Genomic DNA, 19,627 nt, shown 5'->3' with positions numbered 1-19,627 from the left:
CGCCACCCCCTGTCACGCACAGAGCAGGGCCAATCAGGGGGTTGGGGAGCTCCCCCCTGTCATGCACAGAGCAGGGCCGATCAGGTGGTTGAGGAGCTCCCCCCTGTCACTCACAGAGTAGGGCCAATAGGGGAGTTGGGGCACCGCCCCCTGTCACCCACAAAGCAGGGCGGATCAGGGGGTTGGGGCACCACCACTGTCACACTCAGGGCAGGGCCGATGGGGAGGTTATGGCTCTATCCTGTCACACACAGAGCAGGGCCGATCAGGGGGTTGGGGCGCCACACCCTGTCACACACAGAGCCACAGGGCGATCGGGGGGTTGGGGAGCTCCCCCTATCAGGCACAGAACAGGGCTGATCAGGGGGTTGGGGCGCCTTCCCCTGTCACGAACAGAGCAGGGCCGATAGGGAGGTTGTGGCCCTGCCCCCCTTTAACACACAGAGCCGCAGGGTGATCAGGGGGTTTGGGCGCTGCCCCCTGTCACACTGATCCTGGTGCCGGGAGGCCTAGCGGCTCCGCTGATCCCAGTGCTGGGAGGCATATTACCCTTTTACTATATAGGATAGAGGCCTGGTGCATGGGTGGGTGCCGGCTGGTTTGCCCTGAAGGGTGTCCTGGATCAGGGTGGGGGTCCCCACTGGGGTGCCTGGCCAGCCTGGGTGAGGGGATGATGGCTGTTTGCAGCTGGTCACACACCCTTCAGGGTGGGGGTCCCCACTGAGGTGCCTGGCCAGTCTGGGTGAGGGGCTGAGGGCTGTTTTCAGGCTGGTGGGTGACTGAAGCTCCCAACTGCTCCTTTTTTTCTTTTTTTTTTCTTTTTTTTATTCTGGGCCAGCTTTAGCTTTGAGGCTTGGCTCCAGCTCTTAGGCCTCCGCTGCTGAAAGCATGTTTCTGGCCTTTGTTTACCTTCTGTATTTGAAACAATGTTGCGATCCTGCTGGCTGAAGCCCTGCAGACTAAAGCATGTTTCTGGGGTTTTGTTTAGCTTCTATATTTGTAACATAGTTGCTTAGAGTTGCAGCACAGAGGCCGGCAAGGCAGGCGGGGAACGTTGGAGTCCTCCGTCACTGAAGCAAGCAAGCCTCATGTTAGTTTCAAGCTGCCTGGCTGCCGGCCGCCATCCTTGCTGGCAGTTAATTTGCATATTGCCCTGCTTAGCCAATGGGAAGAGTAACGGTCATACGCTAATTACCATGTTTCTCTTTTATTAGATAGGATAGATGCCAACTCTCTCTTTAAAGATTTGTAAGGTAACAAGTGGTCTGGCCATTATAAAGCTATCCAGCCTTGCGCGTGAGCACAAAGATATTTAAAGGATTCTGACAGACATTGTTGAAGATCAGAAGAGAAACCTGAGCACAAAGAAAACGTAAAAGAAATGCATTCAGAAAAGTTGATAAAGCCCAGCAGGCGTGGCTCAGTGGTTGAGAGTCAACCCATGAACATGAACCAGGAGGTCACGGTTCGATTCCAGGTCAGGGCACATGCTCGGGTTGCAGGCTTGATCCCAGGAGGGGGAGTGCAGGAGGCAGCCGCTCAATGATTCTAGCTCATCATTGACATTTCTATCCCTCTCTCCCTTCTTCTCTCTGAAACCAATAAAAACCTATTTTTAAAAAGTGGATAAAGCTGCAAGACATCATGTCAACTGTAATTGAAAAGATGTTTTGGAATGTTTCAAATAAAACAAATAATAAATTACAGGCTCCTGAATGGGATGTTCATGAAGCTTACCTCCTTTTATCTAAATTTATTGTTAAGGAGATGAAAGGAAATGCAATTAAGGATGATGGGAAGCGTGCTCACTTCGGCAGCACACATACTAACATGGGAAGCAAAAGGAAAATACGCGGGGAGAAAAAACAAAAGCAATAGAAATTAACTGACGTTTGGAAGCAAATTATAACACCACCAACGTCCCGCTCACCGTGGATGTGATGACTCGTTCGAGACAGTGTGCCTCTCACAGCCAGCACGCACAGCCGCCTGGGTTGTCTGAGATCTTGATCCCTTTAAAGGACTGGGTCATCGGAATGTACTGAGAAGATACTCAATTTCTGGCCGATTTGAAACAGGGCGCTCACATCCAAACAGGTCACACCAAACTCAGCCCCTCGCCGAGAAGCTGGCTGTCCCGCACAGTAACTTGGAGAAGATTCAACGTCCGTGGCTCCATAAGAAGAATTAAAACGCCCCAAATGGTAAGCTCATCCAGGGCAGAAACCAGGTTCTTTTCCAAAACTGCTATCAATCCTACACATTTAGGGGACATGACCAGCAACGGGCTGGGGCCATGAATGAACTTTTCTAGACCATCAGAAAACCTGTTTTAACCCGCCATGCTGGGGGGGGCGGGGAGGCGATGAGGGGGCAGGACTGAGGGAGACTTCTATAGCCTCAAAGTCAAGGCACCGGGTTATAGAAGGCAGCAGCGCTAAGCGTCGGAACCAGCCTCCTGCAGAACTCTGGACTTCTGTTCATTCTGGACACAGTGGTGTGGGAGCAGGGCCATCAAGGCCCAAGGAAGGTCCCCCGTTCCCTGGGGAGGGACGGGTTCGGGGAGGGCGGGACTGGAGCAGAAGGACCTCTCACAACAGCCCTGAGGGTTCCCAGAGCTGGCCCCTGTGAGCGATGAGGGAGGGGCGCTGCGGCGAATCGGAGAGTGGTTTCCAATAAGGGGGGTAACTCCCAGGGCCGCTGGGGCTTTGGGAAGACCCGTCGGGAGGCGAGTGATCATTCTGAGACCCATTAGCAAGAGCAGAGGACCGCAGGGTGAGCCTCCCTTCCCTGCCCCCGCCCCCCCCCCCCCGTGGCTGCCCCACGCCGCACCTGCATGTTATTAGTTGCCATTTGAGACGTCTTCATTATCTGCGTCCATTGGAAACCACGTCAGTTATTTGAAGCCAAGAGGTCGATGGCGCCAATCAATGCGGGGCCATTAAGGCACGGAGCTCTCAGCAGCCCGCAGGCCGTTCTCTGAACAGAGACCACAAAGCGCTTTCCCCGATGGCGCTTCGCTGAGAGGCTGCGGCCAGGAGGTCAGCGGGCGCGGAGCAGTCAGGGCCGCCCGTCTCCGATGGTGGGGAAGCTCTCGCCTGTCCCCCCTGAAGAAGCCTGTTATTTATTTTCAGATTGAGCCAGACCTGGGGGGGGGGGGTCCCATCTGTTCCTCCTGAGAGCCCAGTGGGATCCCAGAGAGCCTCGGCCGGGAGGAGGGGGGCAGGCTGTACTCCTGGGTGTCACTCTTTGCGGGGTGACTCACGGGCCCGCTCGTCTCTCCGCCATCTCCTCCATCTCAGAGGGGGCCCCACCGTGGGCGTCATCCACAGTGAAACGGCGCCTGGCTCCTAGCGGGCGGGGAGCAGTGCGTGATGCTGGAGACGAGCTAGCATCTCAGGGGCCACTTTCTCGTCTGCACAGACATGCGGCCAGCACCGCGTCACCTCCAGGGGTGTCATGATTGGCCCAAAGGCGTGAAAACCTTCCATGGAGCCCGGCACCCCGCGGGCCCCTCCTTCCACCCGTGGAGACGGGAGGCCCACATCCGTGGGCACAGGGAGAGGGGCTGGGTGTCCTCAGGGCAGAGCAGCAGAGGGGACTGAGCAGCCAGGGAGCCTGTGGGAGAGCAGGGAGGTGTTCTCACAGCAGGAAACCCCGAAAATGCCAGGTGCCCGACTGCGCTGTGAGCACACGCCTGGCCTGACCAGGTAGAGGAAGAGGGCGGGAGGCGGGGAGGGGAGCAGCCAGGGCCCGGGATGAGGGCGCAGAGGAGGGGCCGGAAGGCCTTCCAGATGGTCCCGCGTGTCCCAGGCCATGGCAAGGAACCGGCCGGATGGAGAGCTGCGTGTGCATAGCCGGGCCCAGCCTCCCTCCCGTCTTTGGGCCGACAGAGCTGTCTTCTAAATGCCTCCACCCAGGAAACGCGCCTCCCGGGACTCCCAGCGCGGCTGCAGGAACCGGGGTGGCCCAGGCTTCCGTCGGCCCCTCGGCACAGCAGCCATCGCTGCCGCCAGAGGGTGAAATGCGGCCCCGGGTGTAGCTGACTCCCAGAGAGAGCCATTCATCCGCGCGCACTCGCTCTGCCGGCCACTTCCGGCCAGCCACAGCCCTGGTTCCGCGTGGGATACGGTGCTTGTGTTGCATGTGTGTGCGTTTTAATAAAATAAACTCTCAGATTCTTTTTTTAAAATATATTTTATTGATTTTTTACAGAGAGGAAGGGAGAGGGAGAAGGATAGAGAGTCAGAAACATCGATGAGAAACATCGATCAGCTGCTCCTGCACACCCCCCACCGGGGCTGTGCCCGCAACCCAGGTACATGCCCTTGACTGGAATCGAACCTGGGACCCTTCAGTCCGCTGGCCGACGCTCTACCCGCTGAGCCAAACCGGTCAGGGCAGATACTTTTTTTAAAATATATTTTTTATTGCTTTCAGAGAAGAAGGGAGAGGGAGAGAGAGAGAGAGAAACATCAACGATGAGAGAGAATCATTGATTGGCTGCCTCCTGCACGCCCCCTACTGGGGATTGAGCCCGCAACCCAGGCATGTGCCCTTGACCTGGGACCCTTTGGTCCTCAGGCCGACGCTCTATCCACTGAGCCACACCAGCCAGGGCTCTTTCAGATTCTTAATTGACAATCCCGTTTCCCCTTCTAAAAACCATAGCAGATGATGCGATTGTAAAACATGAGCAAAGTAATGCCACTTCCTGGCGCTACTGACACTTCAAACCACGGGGTTCACCCAGGGAGCCCTCTGTCTGCCGCCCGGAAAGTCCCGCGTGTTTGAGCACCAAAGGGAAATTAAACCAACCAGAATAATGTATTGGGCATCTACGAAAGGCAACATGGTTTTCCAAGAGCAAGAACTCACAATAACAGCCATGACTGCTGTCACTGTCACTGGGCACGCCCACCGTGTCCTGGGAGCTTCCCTGGTCCTCGCCCCCAAACGCTGAGCCGGCCCTGAACGCCAGGTCCTGCTACCCCTGTGTCTGTGGCGAGCAGTGTGCCGAGGGGCGGGCGTCCCCTCCGTGGCTGTGCAGGGAGCAGGGAGCCGGGCGTGAACCTGGCCCCGCGCCTCCCACGGCAGCCCCTGGACTCCACGCGGATGGCCGAGGCCAACACCCACGCTCCCAACTGGGAAGCCCCGCCCCCTCCCCAGCTGGACCTTCACCCCCATCCCCTGCGCTCCATGGGGCCCAGGAGGTTTGAGAAAGCCCTCAGTCCGGTTCTCAGAGCCAGACCTCATGGCACCTTCTCCCCGGAACAGTCGGTGGCCAAGGGCGCTCCCTGGCCCTGTGCGGTGCTCCGTCCGCAGCCCTGGCCCCGTTCATGTCATGAGTAGTTATTGAGCACCTACTGCATGCCTGCGAGCCCTCAGCTGGAGAGGGATGGTGTGGCGCTGGTATGCTACTGGGGGGGAGGGGGGGTGCTGGCCTGGCTGAGGCAGGCTCTTCCTCCACGCCTCCCCCAGCGGCCCACCGAGTGCTTCTTGGGGCAGCCTGTCCCCGAGATGGGAAGATGGGGGTCGGGGTGGCCCACAAGCTGCCCCCTTTCTCTCCCTGCCTGTGGCCAGCGAGCCTGCCTCCCAGGGAGAGAGGCCAGCAAGGCCCATCCTGCTGGTCCCAGACCCCTGGCAGCTGGGGTGGTCACATGACCCGACTCCAGCCAATGAGAGTGAAGGGCAAACCCAGGGAGAGGCTCCTGGGGGAGGTCACTGTGGGGGGAAGATGCAGGTGCAGAGGGAGGAAGCCCAGCCCCTCCCATCTGGGTGTTTATCTGGTTGTGGGAGGAGCTCAGCCATCCGGTGCCGGTGGCGGTGGAAGGGACTCCCCAGCACCGAGGAGACAGCCTAGGACAGTGGTCGGCAAACTGCGGCTCGCGAGCCACATGCGGCTCTTTGGCCCCTTGCCTGTGGCTCTTCCACAAAATACTGACTTCTGCGCATGGGCCACGAAGTTTCGATCACATGGTACGTGCGCACCTGCACGTGGTATTTTGTGGAAGAGCCACAGGCAAGGGGCCAAAGAGCCGCATGTGGCTCGCGAGCCGCCGTTTGCCGACCACTGGCCTAGGAGGACAGCGAGAGGCGGGCCCTGGTGACACCATGAGGGCCTCTCCTGGTGTGAAGGCAGGGCGGAGGCTGTGAGGGTGGGCGGCTGGGATGGATGGACGGGCAGCCCCGCATCCGAGGCCTCAGGGCAAGAATGGAAAGCAGCCCAGGAGCCACGCGGTTGCTGTGCAGGAGAAAGCAGGCGTGGAGGCGTGGAGGCGTGGAGGCGTGGAGGCGTGGAGGCGTGGAGGCTGTGGAGGCGTGGAGGCGTGGAGGCGTGGAGGCGTGGAGGCTGTGGAGGCCGCGTCACCCTCCCCCTGCCCCAGGTGTTTTCATAAGTGTCCACAGCCGGCCCCAAGCCAGACGCCTGCGGCGCTGAAAACAGATCCCAGACTCTGGACCCACCACTCACTCTGCCTGCCTTCCCGCCTGAGTTCTGAGTTCCCTGAGGCCTGACCTGCCCAGGGCCTTGCCCTTCAGCCCCATCAGGACCCGCCACTCACTCAGCCCGCCTTCCAGCCTGGGGCCTTTGCCGTGTTGTCCTCCCTCCGTGCACACAACCAGCACTGATTGAGAGCCTTTTGTGTACCCGGCACAGGAGCAAGTGATGACACGGAGGCGATCACACAGCCCCAGCTGTCAGCGTGGCAGAGCCGCGGGGGAAGCCAATGTGCAGAGAGAACCTGAGGACACAGCCCCACGGGAGGGAAGTTTGCCAGGTGTGCAGACCGACTCAAAGGGTCCAGGCCGTCAGAGTCCGGAGACGCAGAGCTGGGTCCCTGCGCCCAGGCCTCTTGCCACACCTTGGCCGGCCCTTCCTCCCCGCTGAGTCCCCGACAGCTCGACCGTGGTCCCACCCACCTCCCCGCAGCCACGGAGACACCGACGTTCATGTTGCTGTGGGTCACCTCACCCCCCACGGCGCAAGGTTACCAGGGGAACGAGAGAAATGACAGTGATCGGCAAGGAAAACAATTACTGGGCTGGAGGAGTTGATAATTGCCAAGTGATTGAAATCTGCGGAGAGCTGGGACCACGGAGCCGGCTAATTGCTCTTCTTGACAAGGCGTGGGGAAGGGCACCCCGACCCACCCCCGTGGCAGTCGCTGCAGCTTGCCATCCCGGAGGCTACGCACTGGCCAAGAAGACAGAAACCGAAATGCCCTGGCAGACTTCCAGGCAGCCTGTGTGAGGAGGAGCTGACTTCGCTGGGATGGGCACCTTCTGTCCTTCCTTCTGCCTCCTGCTGCCGCATGGGAGGCGGAGGCGATGGCGGGAGCTCAGCAGCCCTCTCCGCCCCTGAGATGACTCTGGCGGTGAAAGCCTGGACGGAGGGCGGGGAGAGGAGCCTGCTGAGTCCCTGTCCCAGGGGTACGTGATCGGCAGATGTGCAGACATCTTTCATGTGAGAGAGAAACAAAAAAGTCACAGTTCTTGGGGTTCCGGCGTCATCGTGCTGAGCTGGGAAATCTCCTTTCGGGAGGCTGATGCTTGGGTGCGAGCGATGCCCGGATCCACGCGGAACAAGTGTGATCCCTCTAGGAAGGGCGAGGATGCCACAGAGCAAGTGCAGGCCCGAGATCAGGAGTTTCCGATGAAATAGAGGACATCCAGTTGAACTTGAGTTTCAGATAAACCATGAATTTTTTAAAGTAAAATTTGTGCCCCAATTGCAGGCGACGTTCTTGCACCGGAAGGGCTGTGGGGCCTCGCTGAGCTTCAGATGGGAAGGGGCCCCTGAACTGTTAGTCGCTGAATCTGGCAACCCCAGCCCAGGGCCCCACACATGCAGACAGATGGCGCCCCAGCTTTGAGAAAGGATGTGACGTGAAGAAAAACGCGGGGCAGCTGGTCTATGCCTTCCACCTGCGATGCTCCCCCTCCCCCTCCCTGGGGTCCACTGGGCAGGTGGGTGCGAGCACCCCGCGACCCCCGCGCCTTCCCTGGGGTCTCCAGCCCACACCAACCGCAGAGTGGACAATCACACCCCCCCTTGCTTCTCCTTTGTGGCCTCTGTACCCCAGTTTTGCGGGCTCAACCAATCAGAATCCTCCTTCTTCTGGCTACAGCCATTGGTTGGAGGCTGCCCTCACGTGACCCCAGTACATCCAATCAGAGTGGGTCTCAGAGTTTTTGCTGCAGAAGGAAGGGGATCTCACCTGGGGGATCTCACCTGGGGGGATCTCACCTGGGGGGGTCTCACCTGGGGGGATCTCACCTGGGGGGTCTCACCTGGGGGGATCTCACCTGGGGGGATCTCACCTGGGAGGACCCCTCAGTCCTGAGACCCAGGGGCAGCCAGGCCAGGCCCAGGTGCCCGGGGGACTGGCTGCCAGCCTTGCCTGTGTCAGTGCGTCCCTCGGGCCGGAAGCAGCTGGTTCTGGTGTCTCCCACGCGTGACACACCGGCTATGATGCAGCGCTCGGTGGCCGAACCGAGCTAAGCGCTGGGCACGGGGCTGCCGCAGTGTTTACCCTCCTCACAGCTCGGAGACGCTCACAGCTGGTAAGCCGGTGAGGGATAAGATAGTAATAATAATAATAATAATAATAATAATAATAATACAATAGTAAAGCAGCGAGCGCTTATTGGAGCAGGGGAGCATCAGGGCCAAGGGTAAGATGTTTGCTCTCCTGTGGGATCCTCACACCAGCCAGGAGTGCGGTGCCTTCAGGTCCCGCTTCACAGATGAGGAGACCGTGTGGCGACATGGAGAGGCCCGAGGTGACGCTGGGGCGCCCCTGGGCAGGCTGTTCCCAAGCCTGCACCCTCCGCCGTGAGCGAGCCAGGTCCTGTTTGGGGCACCAGGGCAGCTCAAGCAGCAGCAGCTGCAGATGCTGCTCCAGATGAAAGGCAGGTGTTGCCTCTTCCCGGAAGGCTTCCTGCCTTCTGCCCCCGCCATGGCCCCTGCCCCTGTTCTCCCCGAGGATGTAACTTGTGGACACCCGAGTCCTCCAGTGACCCCCGTCACTTTGTGCCTTGGCTGCTGGGAGGCTCAGGGGCACATTTCAGGCTTCCAATCTCACCTTCCTCTGGTCGCATCTCCATGCCTCAGCCCCACTTGCTTCTTCCCCCCATTCCCTCCTCTTTCCCTTTTATCCTACTGGGCAGCGTGCACGCATTGCAGGAATCACCCCCAAATCCTTTCACGGGGAGTGAGACAAGGCACGAAATACGTAAAGAGAAATGATAACACTCTACCCACGTCTATGAACCCAATTGCATCGCTAATAGGAGCCGTACATTTCCCCCGAGAGGCACTGAGACGGTGTGCCTGCCCCTCCCCGGATGTGAGATGCTGTTGGTGTTTAAAGGAAACGAAGACTAAATCCCCCTGGCGTCTCCCTGCCCTCCCAGCCACTCCTGCTGAGCTTTCTCTTAAGTAACCACAGGAACCCATCGGGAAATGGGAAATGAGGTGCTCATCCACCTGCCGCCTCCCAGCTCATTGCAGAGCCAGGAGACGCGAGGCAGCCTGGCCTCACTCCATGCCCGGCCTCTTCAGCTCACATTCAAGGCCCCAAGTGGTCTCAGGTGTGTGGGTCCCTTTCCGATGGCGGCCGTAATGAACTGCCACCCACTCAGTGGCTTAACACAGCCCCGATGTACCATCGGGAGGCTCCGCAGGGCAGACCTGCAGGGCGGGGCTCCCTGAGCTCAGGGAGGTGGGGGCAGTGGGGTGTGTTCCTGTCCCAGGCTCCAGGGGAGGGTCCCTCTCCGGCCTTGTCCAGCTTCTAGGAAAGGCCTCGTTCCGTGGCTCACGTGGCCCCTCCTCCATCTTCCAAGAGCATCCCTGGCCCTGTCCTCACACCCGCTCCCTCCGACCTTGACCCTCTTACAGGGATCGCAGTGACTAGGGCGGGTTCACCTGGACGGGGCGGGTGACCTCCCCTCCAGGCCCGAGTCACACCTGCAGAGCCACGTTGCCGTGTGGGGAGCACGCTCACAGGTTCTGGAGATTCAGGGGACACGATTCCACGACAGCCTGTGCTCCCCCCAAGCAGACCCCAAGGGAGGGCCTCAGGGACACAGGCAGCAGGTCCTCCCGCAGCGTCATTTCCTGCCGCGTCATCGGTAGGTGAGAGGCAGCCAGCGTGGGGAGGACGGTTCCTTATGCAGAATCTGCAGCCGACCCTGGGAGGCGACCCCCGTTTGTTTGGGGGCGACTGGAAACAGCGCGGGATGTCCCACACGTAATAAGTCTCTGTGGTCAACCTGGAGGACTCGGCGTCACGTCGTAGGTCCCTTTCCAGGTCACACGTCCCTCCGGCAACGGGTCTCACTTTACCCCACAGCATCTACCCGGGCCAGGCCTCACGCTCACAGCGCTGCCCCAGAGCGAGGCCGCGCAGGGGGCGGAGCCCACACACGAACACTTTAAAAAGGTCCCAAGTGTCGGCCTCGGGAGTGTTCCTGGCGCTTCGGAAACAAGCCCCTCTGAAAAGCCAGGCCTCGTGAATGCCACCTCCCTTCCCAGGCGCCCAGGTTTAAAAATTTATAACATTCGTATAAAGTGATTGTTTTGCAAATTTCAGAAAGGATTGAAAATCACACACATGCACGCGCGCACACACACACACACACACACACACACAATCATACTTCCACAAGCCCTAGATGATGACTGTAAGAAGTTCCCATCATTCTGTGCAGTTTCTTGCCTACGAAGATAGAGAGGACACACAGTTTTTAAAAAGTAAAACTGGGATCATATCACACAGGTCTCTTCCACTTAATAATTTGGAAAACGTTTGCATGTTATTGACTAGGCTAGGTACATATATATTTTTAAATATATGTTTATTGACTGCAGAGAGAGGAAGGGAGAGGGAGGGAGGGAGGTAGAAACATCAATGATGAGAAAGAATCACTGATCGGCTGCCTCCTGCACGCCCCACACCAGGGATGGAGCCCGCAACCTGGGCGTGTGCCCTGACTGGGAATTGAACCCTGACCTCCTGGTTCCTGGGTTGAGGCTCAATCACTGAGCCACGCCGGCCGGGCTAGGCTGTTCCATTTCTGTTGGAGAAAGTCATGGAGTGTGTAAACAAAGCTGAGCGGGTCTGGCTTGTTCGTCTCCAGAAGCTTCATTTCTGACGGGACCAGTTAACCTGCTGCGTCACAGGTGCTGGTAAGAGGCACCGCCCATGCGACTAGATGAGCGAGAAATGGCCGCCATTTTCCCGACGCGTCACAGCCACGGGCAGGAGACGCTCACCCGCTCGGCAACAGGGCCCAGCGTTCCTTCGGCTTCGCAACACGGCCCATGTCTCCTAACGAGAGAAAACACCTGTTTAGTCAAAGAGAAGGAGAGGCCTCAAGAAATTTAAAACAAATTTAAATGTTCATGTTTCATAAGCTACAATTTTAAAGACAACTTATGCCAAAAGATTAAAGAATAACTTTATGAAATAGTTGTCAGTGTTCAGTCGTGCCCTCAGTGACTAACCAACGAATGGATTACAAGCAACTAGTTATGAGGTTTTACATTGGTTTAAGAGGGGAGTAACTGGCCCAGTTACACTGGCTGAGCTGCGGCTTTTTAGATGACTAAGACGAATTAAACTTTTTAACCTGAGCATTTCGGTGAGCTGGAAACCCGTCTGGGGTTTCTAGGGCAACTCCCTCCGTCGTAAGCTCCCTGGTTTTAGTCGTTCTATTAAAGATAACTTAAGTGAGATTAAGACCTTATTTGGTTTATTTACCTTTGGCAATGAAGACCGTTTAAGGGCCACACACATCCTTGGCCTTGGCGAGGGCGACCCCATTTAGTCAATGTCTTTAAAAGCGTGGGCTTTATGGCTTCCGGCACAGGGCGAGGAGCGCATTAAGGCACCAAAATTCTCATAAAAAATCCAAAGTGGCGCTAGTGAGAAAACGCTCGACAAGATGAGAACGGATCACATCCTTCCCCCGAAACTCAGGCGTTCGTTTAAAACCAGCGTTTAGGTCTACGGAGAGTGGCTCTAGGATGACGCGTTTAGTTTTATACCGTTTTTAAAGGAAGTCGTACGATGTTTAGCGTGATCCTTTTATGAGGAGCGTCGTTAAGTGCGTTCTCTCCCTGTTTACAACTATTTAGGAAGGCCTTTTTAAGTACGAAAAGCATGAAACTGTTAGCTCACACACACAGGAAAATTTCTTTCAAAAGTTTATTTAGTATCAAGCAAGAGGAAAGTTTGCTTAACACTACAGAACATTTCAAGACTGGAGTTACAAAAAGAATACCACATTATTTGCACTTGTAATTGGCTTCCCTTTTTACGTGAGGGAAAAAAAAAAACTGGCATATGGCTGAAAGATAAAATAACTAAACTCTATGGAAACCTTTAAAATGAAAGGTGAGGCATATGTTAAAGGATGGATTAACATGTTTAGTAAACCTATTTTTTTGTTTAACACTAGTTAATCAAAGTTGTGTGTGTGTTTTTCCTTTTGATGACCTATTTTTTTTTTTTTTTCATGTACAGGCTGGAAATAACAAAATTTTACATGTCTTTTTTATTTTTTTCTCTTTCTTCCCAGGTTGATGTTTCCACAAAGTAGTTTTAAGTTCCATCCATTCAGATTTTTAGGCATTTTGATTTATTTAAAAAGGGGATTGTTCATAGAAAAAAATTACTTTGAACAGTTTACAGGACGGGTGGAGATGGGCTATTTCACAACATCAGAAAGTCAGTACAATCAGTAGCGGCCATATGGCTGGTCTCGGTAGACGCCCTTCGCTGTCCGCGCGGAGGCAGCCTTGTGTCTTGAGTTGGTCCACTCCTCTTGCCCTGAAACCAGTACAGACGGATCACAATTAGACCATCGCCCGGGTCCCGCGGGCCTCGTTCTGGGGGATCTAACTCGGCCCTGACCCTACCGCGATGTCATATTGAAGATACACAGCCCGGAGGCGCCCAGAGAAACACCCACGGGAATTCACCGAGAAAAAAATGACAAACACAACGCAAGACGGTCATCTCATCGCCAAAACCCGTCAGCACGGAAGAGATGCGATTTTTGTATCTTACGTGGCAACCGACCTCGCAGGAACCTTCCTCTGGGGAAAGGGTGGCTTAGACTTTTTTCTAACAAAGAAAACACAGGAAAAAAATCTGTGAAGTTGGCTCGGCTGGCGTGGATCAGTGGTTGAGGGTCCACCTCTGAACCAGGAGGTCACGGTTCAATTCCCAGTCAGGGCACAGGCCCGGGTTGGGGGCTCGATCCCCAGTGGGGGGCGTGCAGGAGGCAGCCGATCAATGGTTCTCTCATCATTGATGCTTCTCTCTCTCTTCTCTCTGAAATCAATAAAAACATATTTTAAAAAAACAAAAATTAAAAGAAAGAAAAGACATGTGGAGGCAGAAGAAACAACTGGAGGGGAACGCGGGGAGGGCGGACGAGGGTGGACAAACGCCGCATTGCCCTTCGCGGGTCTCTCAGGGGAGGGCCGAGTGAGAGCCGTGCTGGGTGCAGGTCTCACCTCGGTCACACTCATGACTGTGAGGGAAGTCAGCGGCATAACGCCCCGTGTAACGCATGCGACACTAATCCATTAGTGACAAGGGCATCCGACCTCCGAGACCCGGGTCTACGACAGCAAGCCGGGACCCCTGCACCCCAGCCACCCCACGCCCCCTGGCCCGGAGTCCAACTTAAAAAGCTGCCAAGGAAAAGGCTGGAGGCGAATGTGCAACCAGCGTCACCCCCGCCCGCTAACTCGCATCCACCTAACTGCTCCATGTTCAACAGACCAACGTGCTTCTCTCGAGCGGCTGCTCCGAATCATCAAAATAAAAAAGGGAAAATCCCAGGTGCCATCATCGCGGCTGGGGAGGCGATGGGAGGAAGGCACTTCCACAGGAAACGCCTGGAAACGGCCTTGCAGGGGCGTCCACAGACGGCAGCACATCCATCACCCAGAGCCCGAGGCGCACCCGGGGGCGGCGCAGCCCTGACTGCAGCCTCGGTCCTCCGAGCCCCAAGCCCAGCGACAAAGGAGCTCCTGCCCATCATGACGCGGCCACCGCCAATTCTTTCAATTAAACGGTCGTCCTTCGGCCTGCGGAGGCTGGGGCCTGGGTTCCCCCCGGAGCCGGCGAGTGCGCCCACCTCTGCCCCGGCTTGGGGTCTTGTCACCCCTACAGAGTGGCTCCTCTGTGAGGTGCTCAGAGGCCTGCGGCTGGGGGGTGAATTGAACTATCAGGATGGGTGGGAGGGTCACTCCAGGGCTGTCCTCCCAAATGGTCTCATGTCCCTTTCCCGTCAAGAACAGAGACACTCCCGGAAGCCCATCTGAACAGGGGCCGGGCGGCCAGCTGGGCCATGAGGGAGGAAACCAACCCAGGACATCACCCAGACAGACCCCCCCCCCCCGGCCCCCAGTGCGAATCCGCCTTCCCATCATCCTCCGCGAGGCTCCCTCCTGGCTGGATTTCACATCTCCCAGGATGTGCACACAGACAGGCAGGGGCGGGCGGCTGCGCCCCGTCCATCCTCCTGTCGGAATTCCCCTCTGGCCTCTGTCTGGGTTCCCGCGGCCTCACACTCACCGTAGGAATCGTACGTCTGGTCGCTGAGCCCGTGGCCGTAGTCGTAGTAATCAGCGCCGCTGCAGGGAGGAGACAGAACGGGAGAGGTGAGCGCGGGAGGCCCTGTGGGTGGACATTGCCCCCGGGAAGCAGTCCACACATAGAGACGGCCTAAAGGATGGGCCAGCCGACAGAGAGCCCCTAACACAGGCCTCGGGCTTCAGGATGACCAAGGCCCCTGACCTGAAGACAGAACAAATGTGCGGACACCTTCGCCACCGCAGGAAGGCCTCGTGCAGACGGAAGCAAGGACTTCCCTTCCTCCGTGCGCCTCGCCCGCCTGCCCGCAGGCTCAGCTGTGTGAGCTCAGGGACGTCCTCTATCCCCCGGCACCACAACCGGCCAGTTCCTGAGAAACGCAGCACGTTGCCCGGCCGGCGTGGCTCAGTGGTTGTGCGTCGACCCAGGAACCAAGAGGTCGCTGGTTCGATTCCCGGCGGGGCACATGCCCAGGCCGCAGGCTTGATCCCCAATGTGGGGCGTGCAGGAGGCAGCGGATGGGTGATTCTCCCTCATCACTGACGTTTCTATCCTCTCTCCCTCTCCCTTCCTCTCTAAAAATCAATTTAAAAAAAAACATTAAAAAACAAAGAAACTCAGCACCAAATTAAGAGAACCTGTGCCCTCTTTTCAAAGGCCAGAAGCCACGTCTTGATGGCCCGAGACAGACACAACCCTGGCTTCCTGGGAATTTATCTTCGTGGCACAAATATGATGAGAGCAGCCTCTTCATCAAACTCAAAATGACGCCCTTCCCCGGGACAGGCCGCGCCTGGGAGCTGCGAGCGGTGCGTTCTCAGTCTCCTTCACACACACAAGGAGCCAGCAGAAAGGGCGCCGGCACGGGAGGGTGCGGACTGCTCCCCCGTGAGCAGGAGGGTAGGGGGCGTCATGTGGCCCAGCCGCGGTTTGCTGATAAGACAGTCTCCGTCCTGACAAAGGGAAAGCTCTAAACTGACGTTTCCATCATTTCACCGGCTTCTCATTACTCGCTGTGAGACTGTCATCAGGCCACGCGCTGGGAGCGGCTGCGCCCCTCACGCCTGTCAGCCCCTCGGGACGGCTTCCCCGGCTTTCATCCCGGGGACTCGAGGGCCTGGTAACCAAGGACGTGTCCCATTTCCCAAGGGCACGCTGAAGGCCCAGCCGTGGCAAAGGGGAAACGCCACCATCTCCTCATGCAGGTTCGCAGCGTCTGATACTGACACTGCGCAAGAAAACGCAGCAGGCCGCATGCAGCCCACTCCATCGCGAGGTCGAGGCCCCCCCCCAGAGGTCAAGAGGGGGCTTCTTGCCATGCGAGGCCGCGCCTCCTGCATCTCCTGTCCTTCTCCGCGTCCCCGCTCCCGCCCCATGTCCGGGTCCGGAAGTCTACACGTTCAGCATAATTCCTGGCTCTCCCAGGGGTCCCGGGGTCCCCCATCAGAGTCAGGAAATATGCCCAGAACTGGGAGGAAACCAGGGCTACGGAGCAGACGGTGTCCCCGGGACTGTCCACGTCTCCCTGGGCCGCCTCCCTCCCTCCACAGGGTTCAAAACCAGGCCAAGGCCCCACGTGCCCAATTGCCTGTCTCTGTGAACGGGGCCAGGAAGGACTCCTGGATTGTATCCATGGGTTCCCCCGCCCCCCCCCCCCCACCTGTTTAAGCCTCTGCAGTTTCTACTTCACAATCCCTGGCGCTATCTCCGCAGGCTCCCCAAAGGCTGAGGGTCACATGGGCAAGTGCGGGCCAGAGCCTGTGCCAGACAGCCTGCCGCCCCACGCCTGCTGCCCCCCCTTTCCCTCCCCCCCCCCCGTCCCCCGTCCCCTGTAGCCGAGGTGGCTGCAGTGCTTCCACAACCAGCAAGCCCAGTGCCCGTCGCTAACGCGCTGGGCCCCTCCCTGTCCCGATGTGCAGGATAACTTGTGTTTTTCTTCCACGTCTCCATTTTTCCCTTCTTTGTAGAGAGTCTCTCTCCTCCCCGTCACTCTCTCTGCTGCCCCAGCTGGGATGCCGTCCGCCTGGGCCCCGCCCGCCGTGCCTCAGTGTCCTGCCGCTGCCCCCGCCTCACCCGCGGGTGAACTCCCAACCCCTCGCCGGGCTGGCCTCCTGGATGCCATCTTCTCACCCACCAGGGATGCACCTCCTTGCTCCACGGCCGCCTCCCCTCCTGGCAGCTCTGTCCTCTCCAGGGGTGGTTCTCCAGTCTGCTCCCAGATTCTTGCGACATTTCGGCCGTGTGCTCCTTGTAGCATTTGGGGACGAAAGCCCTGTTTCGAGTCGCTTCTTCTGGGGCCGGGGACAGGGAGAGCGTATACCGGTGGGCGGGTGGGCAAGTAACGTGTCCTGTGTTTGGGCCCCGGGGCCCCCGCCGGTGAGACTGTGTGAGGTGTGGCTTTGCCCGTTACCGCTCTAACCCGGGGTCAGACACCGCTGAGCGCTACTGGGTCCGAGGCTGCGGGAAGAGCGGCCCAGCCTCCGCGGCCCCGGTTCACAGCGTCGGTCAGGGGCTGTCCCGCCCCCTCTCCTGGACGGTACAGCCCCCCTCTCCCCAGCGGGGTTTTGCTCCGTTTTGTTTTTTTCGTAGATCTGCTTTCATTTGCGTCCTCTTCCTCAGGAATCTTTCATAACCTTCTCTGACACTTCATGGAATTTTTAAAACTATGTTTTTATTGATTTGAGAGAGAGAGAGGGAGAGGGAGAAAGAGATAGAAACGGCCAGGAGAGAGGAACATCATTGATTGCTGCCTCCTGCCCGCCCCACCCTGGGGATGGAGCCCGCCGCCCGGGCCTGTGACCTGACCGGGAATTGCACTAGCAACCTCTATGGCTCCCGGGTCGACGCTCAACCACTGAGCCACCCGGTGGGGCCCGGTGGGGTGGGTGAGGCAGATGGACGTCCCATCCTCTTGACCCATCTCTCTTTCTCATGTTAAGTCCTTTTTAGCTCACAATGCGTCACCTCCAGTCCCCATATTGTTTCCTCTTCCAGGAAAGACAAGGAGGTCAGAAGATGGAACCACGTCTACCCCAGACCTGCCCATCCAGGGGTCAGTCCGACAGCAGCGTTCGTTCCGAAACGAAGAGGGAAAGGAGAGGCCGCTGTGCCCCCTGGGGCGGGAAACGCGGCCCGTCTCCACGAAGAGCCTGCGGTCCTCACGCTTCGCTGCGATGCCGGGACAGCTCTTTGGGGCGGGAGGGGCGGTGCGTCCTCCCGAAGTTAAACCAGCCGTTTCTGGGCCGGGTGGACTTCTCATAAAAACGCTGACATTTTTCCTGATGATTCTGGCCCATTCCTTCCAGGAAAATCTTATCTGTAATCATTATGATAAAAATGAATATTCGAGCAAAAGGTTAATAAATTCTTCCTATATGACAGGAGAAATGGAGGGCCATAACCCAGATAACAGCTCCAGCCCGGCTTCCGACTCGGGGCCTTTAATCCTCATAGGGCCGTTAATTTTTATAGATAAAGCCGAGTGAGTGAGAAGCGCCATTTAAAACGCCACGCGGGGCCACTCCTGGGTCCCATTAGCACGGACGGCGGGAGGACGGGCTCCTGCGGGGGGGCGGGGGGGAGCTGGCTGACGCTCCCAGCGGCCGTCCGCGCGTCTCACTCGCCCGGTGGTTCTCCCGTGACGTGTAGTAACACGTCCCCAGGCGACACGGAAGAGGACGTTGCAGACTCGGGCGGGTGGGACCCCGGCCAGTGCTGTGTGGCCCAGGTCCAGCCGCAGCCGGGCTTTCCCTCGCGCCGACGGGGGCCGCTCCCCCAGCTGAGCTAAGACGTTCACGTCCGTCTTTTTCCGGCGGAGACAGGGCACCTGCTGTGGGGGGGACCGCTGGGACTTCGGCCTAACCACCGCGGTGCCGGCACTGCGCCCGCAGGCGTGTGTGGCTGCTGGCTTTGTCAGGCAGCTGCATTGTTCAATGGCCTTGACCGAGGTGTAAAAATGATCCGTGTTACTAAATCTCAGCTCTGGAGCAAAAACTTCCAGCTCTCCTGGGCGACGGAGTGCGGAGGCCCTCGGGCCGTTCCGGAGCGGGGCCGGGAGGCCGGGCGGTGCCCAGCCCTGCGAGGCGGACGGCCGCGCTGCCCCCGACATCGGGCATCGTTGTTCCAGGAGAGGAGGGGTGGCCGCGAACCGTGGCTCTTCAGGCTTAGCTCCTGGGCAGGTGGCTTCTCAACAAGGAAGGACGTGAGCCCGTCGCTGGAGGAAAACAACAGACCATGTGTTTCCAACCACAAAACCAACGCTTCCAAGCAGGAACCAGAAACTGAGCACCGGCGTTTGCCGCAGGAAACTGTGGCGAGTCGACACTGGATGGGCTCTCTGCTGAGCCTGGCGGTGATGATATAAAATCCGACTTTTTCATGACATAACGAGACGCAGCACAGCGTGGAAAAGGATGCCGGGCTCGGCGAACCAGTTTTCTCCAAGGACCCGTAGCGATGTGACGGACTCCAGCATGGCGGGGGAGGCAGGCCATTGTCCCCGAGCTCTCAGAGTCCGGCCAGTCTGCGGCCAGGCCTTCCCGTCCACAGCTCACCTTGAGGCACTGCTGTCTCCGCCTTTGGGTGCAGCATCAAAGAACGGCCACCCTCCTGTGGACGGCGAGCAGACACCCTTCCCTTTTCCAACTGCGCACGTATCTGTCATCAACTTCTTCACCCAACACGACAGGCCCTGCCGGACGGAGCACAGAAGCTGATGGGAGAACCCAGCTAGCTTCTCTTCAGCCAGACAAGAAGGAGATTTGCAAAAATGTCAGAGAGATGTATGCAATTTTATTATTTTTTATGGAAATAGTGATTTTCCCCGAAAGTAAATTCTGTTAACATGCAATGGGTTGATTATTGTTATATATTTCATGACGAATAAATATCTTTAAACATTCCTGTTTGAAGTCTGAATATGGGACATGGTAACAGCAACCATATCCACGGAAGGACTCTGTGGCCCTCGCTAATTCTGGGGGGTAAAAGGTGATATGTGATCTGGTCACAAC

The 19,627-nt window shown here is 57.7% G+C and overlaps 2 protein-coding genes across 4 annotated transcripts in view; both read right to left on the bottom strand.

The window, feature by feature from the left end:
• CCN4 (cellular communication network factor 4) overlaps positions 1 to 19,627 on the bottom strand; it is a 967,918-nt gene that overhangs the window by 156,280 nt on the left and 792,011 nt on the right. The gene's annotated exons all lie outside the window — the stretch shown is intronic.
• KHDRBS3 (KH RNA binding domain containing, signal transduction associated 3) overlaps positions 10,871 to 19,627 on the bottom strand; it is a 103,571-nt gene continuing 94,814 nt past the window's right edge. For 2 of the 3 annotated variants that reach the window (XM_059672354.1, XM_059672353.1), the window contains 2 exons: positions 14,598 to 14,656; positions 12,199 to 12,836 (listed from right to left, as the gene is read on the bottom strand). In XM_059672354.1, coding sequence (XP_059528337.1) covers positions 12,745 to 12,836; positions 14,598 to 14,656 — 151 coding nt within the window. In that variant the 3' untranslated portion in view covers positions 12,199 to 12,744. Of the gene's footprint in view, positions 11,334 to 12,198; positions 12,837 to 14,597; positions 14,657 to 19,627 lie in introns of those variants that run through there. The other variant, XR_009449611.1, reaches the window with a different exon arrangement.

The sequence above is a fragment of the Myotis daubentonii genome, chromosome 17 (assembly GCF_963259705.1).
Source record: "Myotis daubentonii chromosome 17, mMyoDau2.1, whole genome shotgun sequence".
Lineage (NCBI taxonomy): Eukaryota > Metazoa > Chordata > Mammalia > Chiroptera > Vespertilionidae > Myotis > Myotis daubentonii.
Note: the sequence above shows the minus strand (reverse complement) of the source record. Positions and strands in the feature narration are given on the sequence as shown.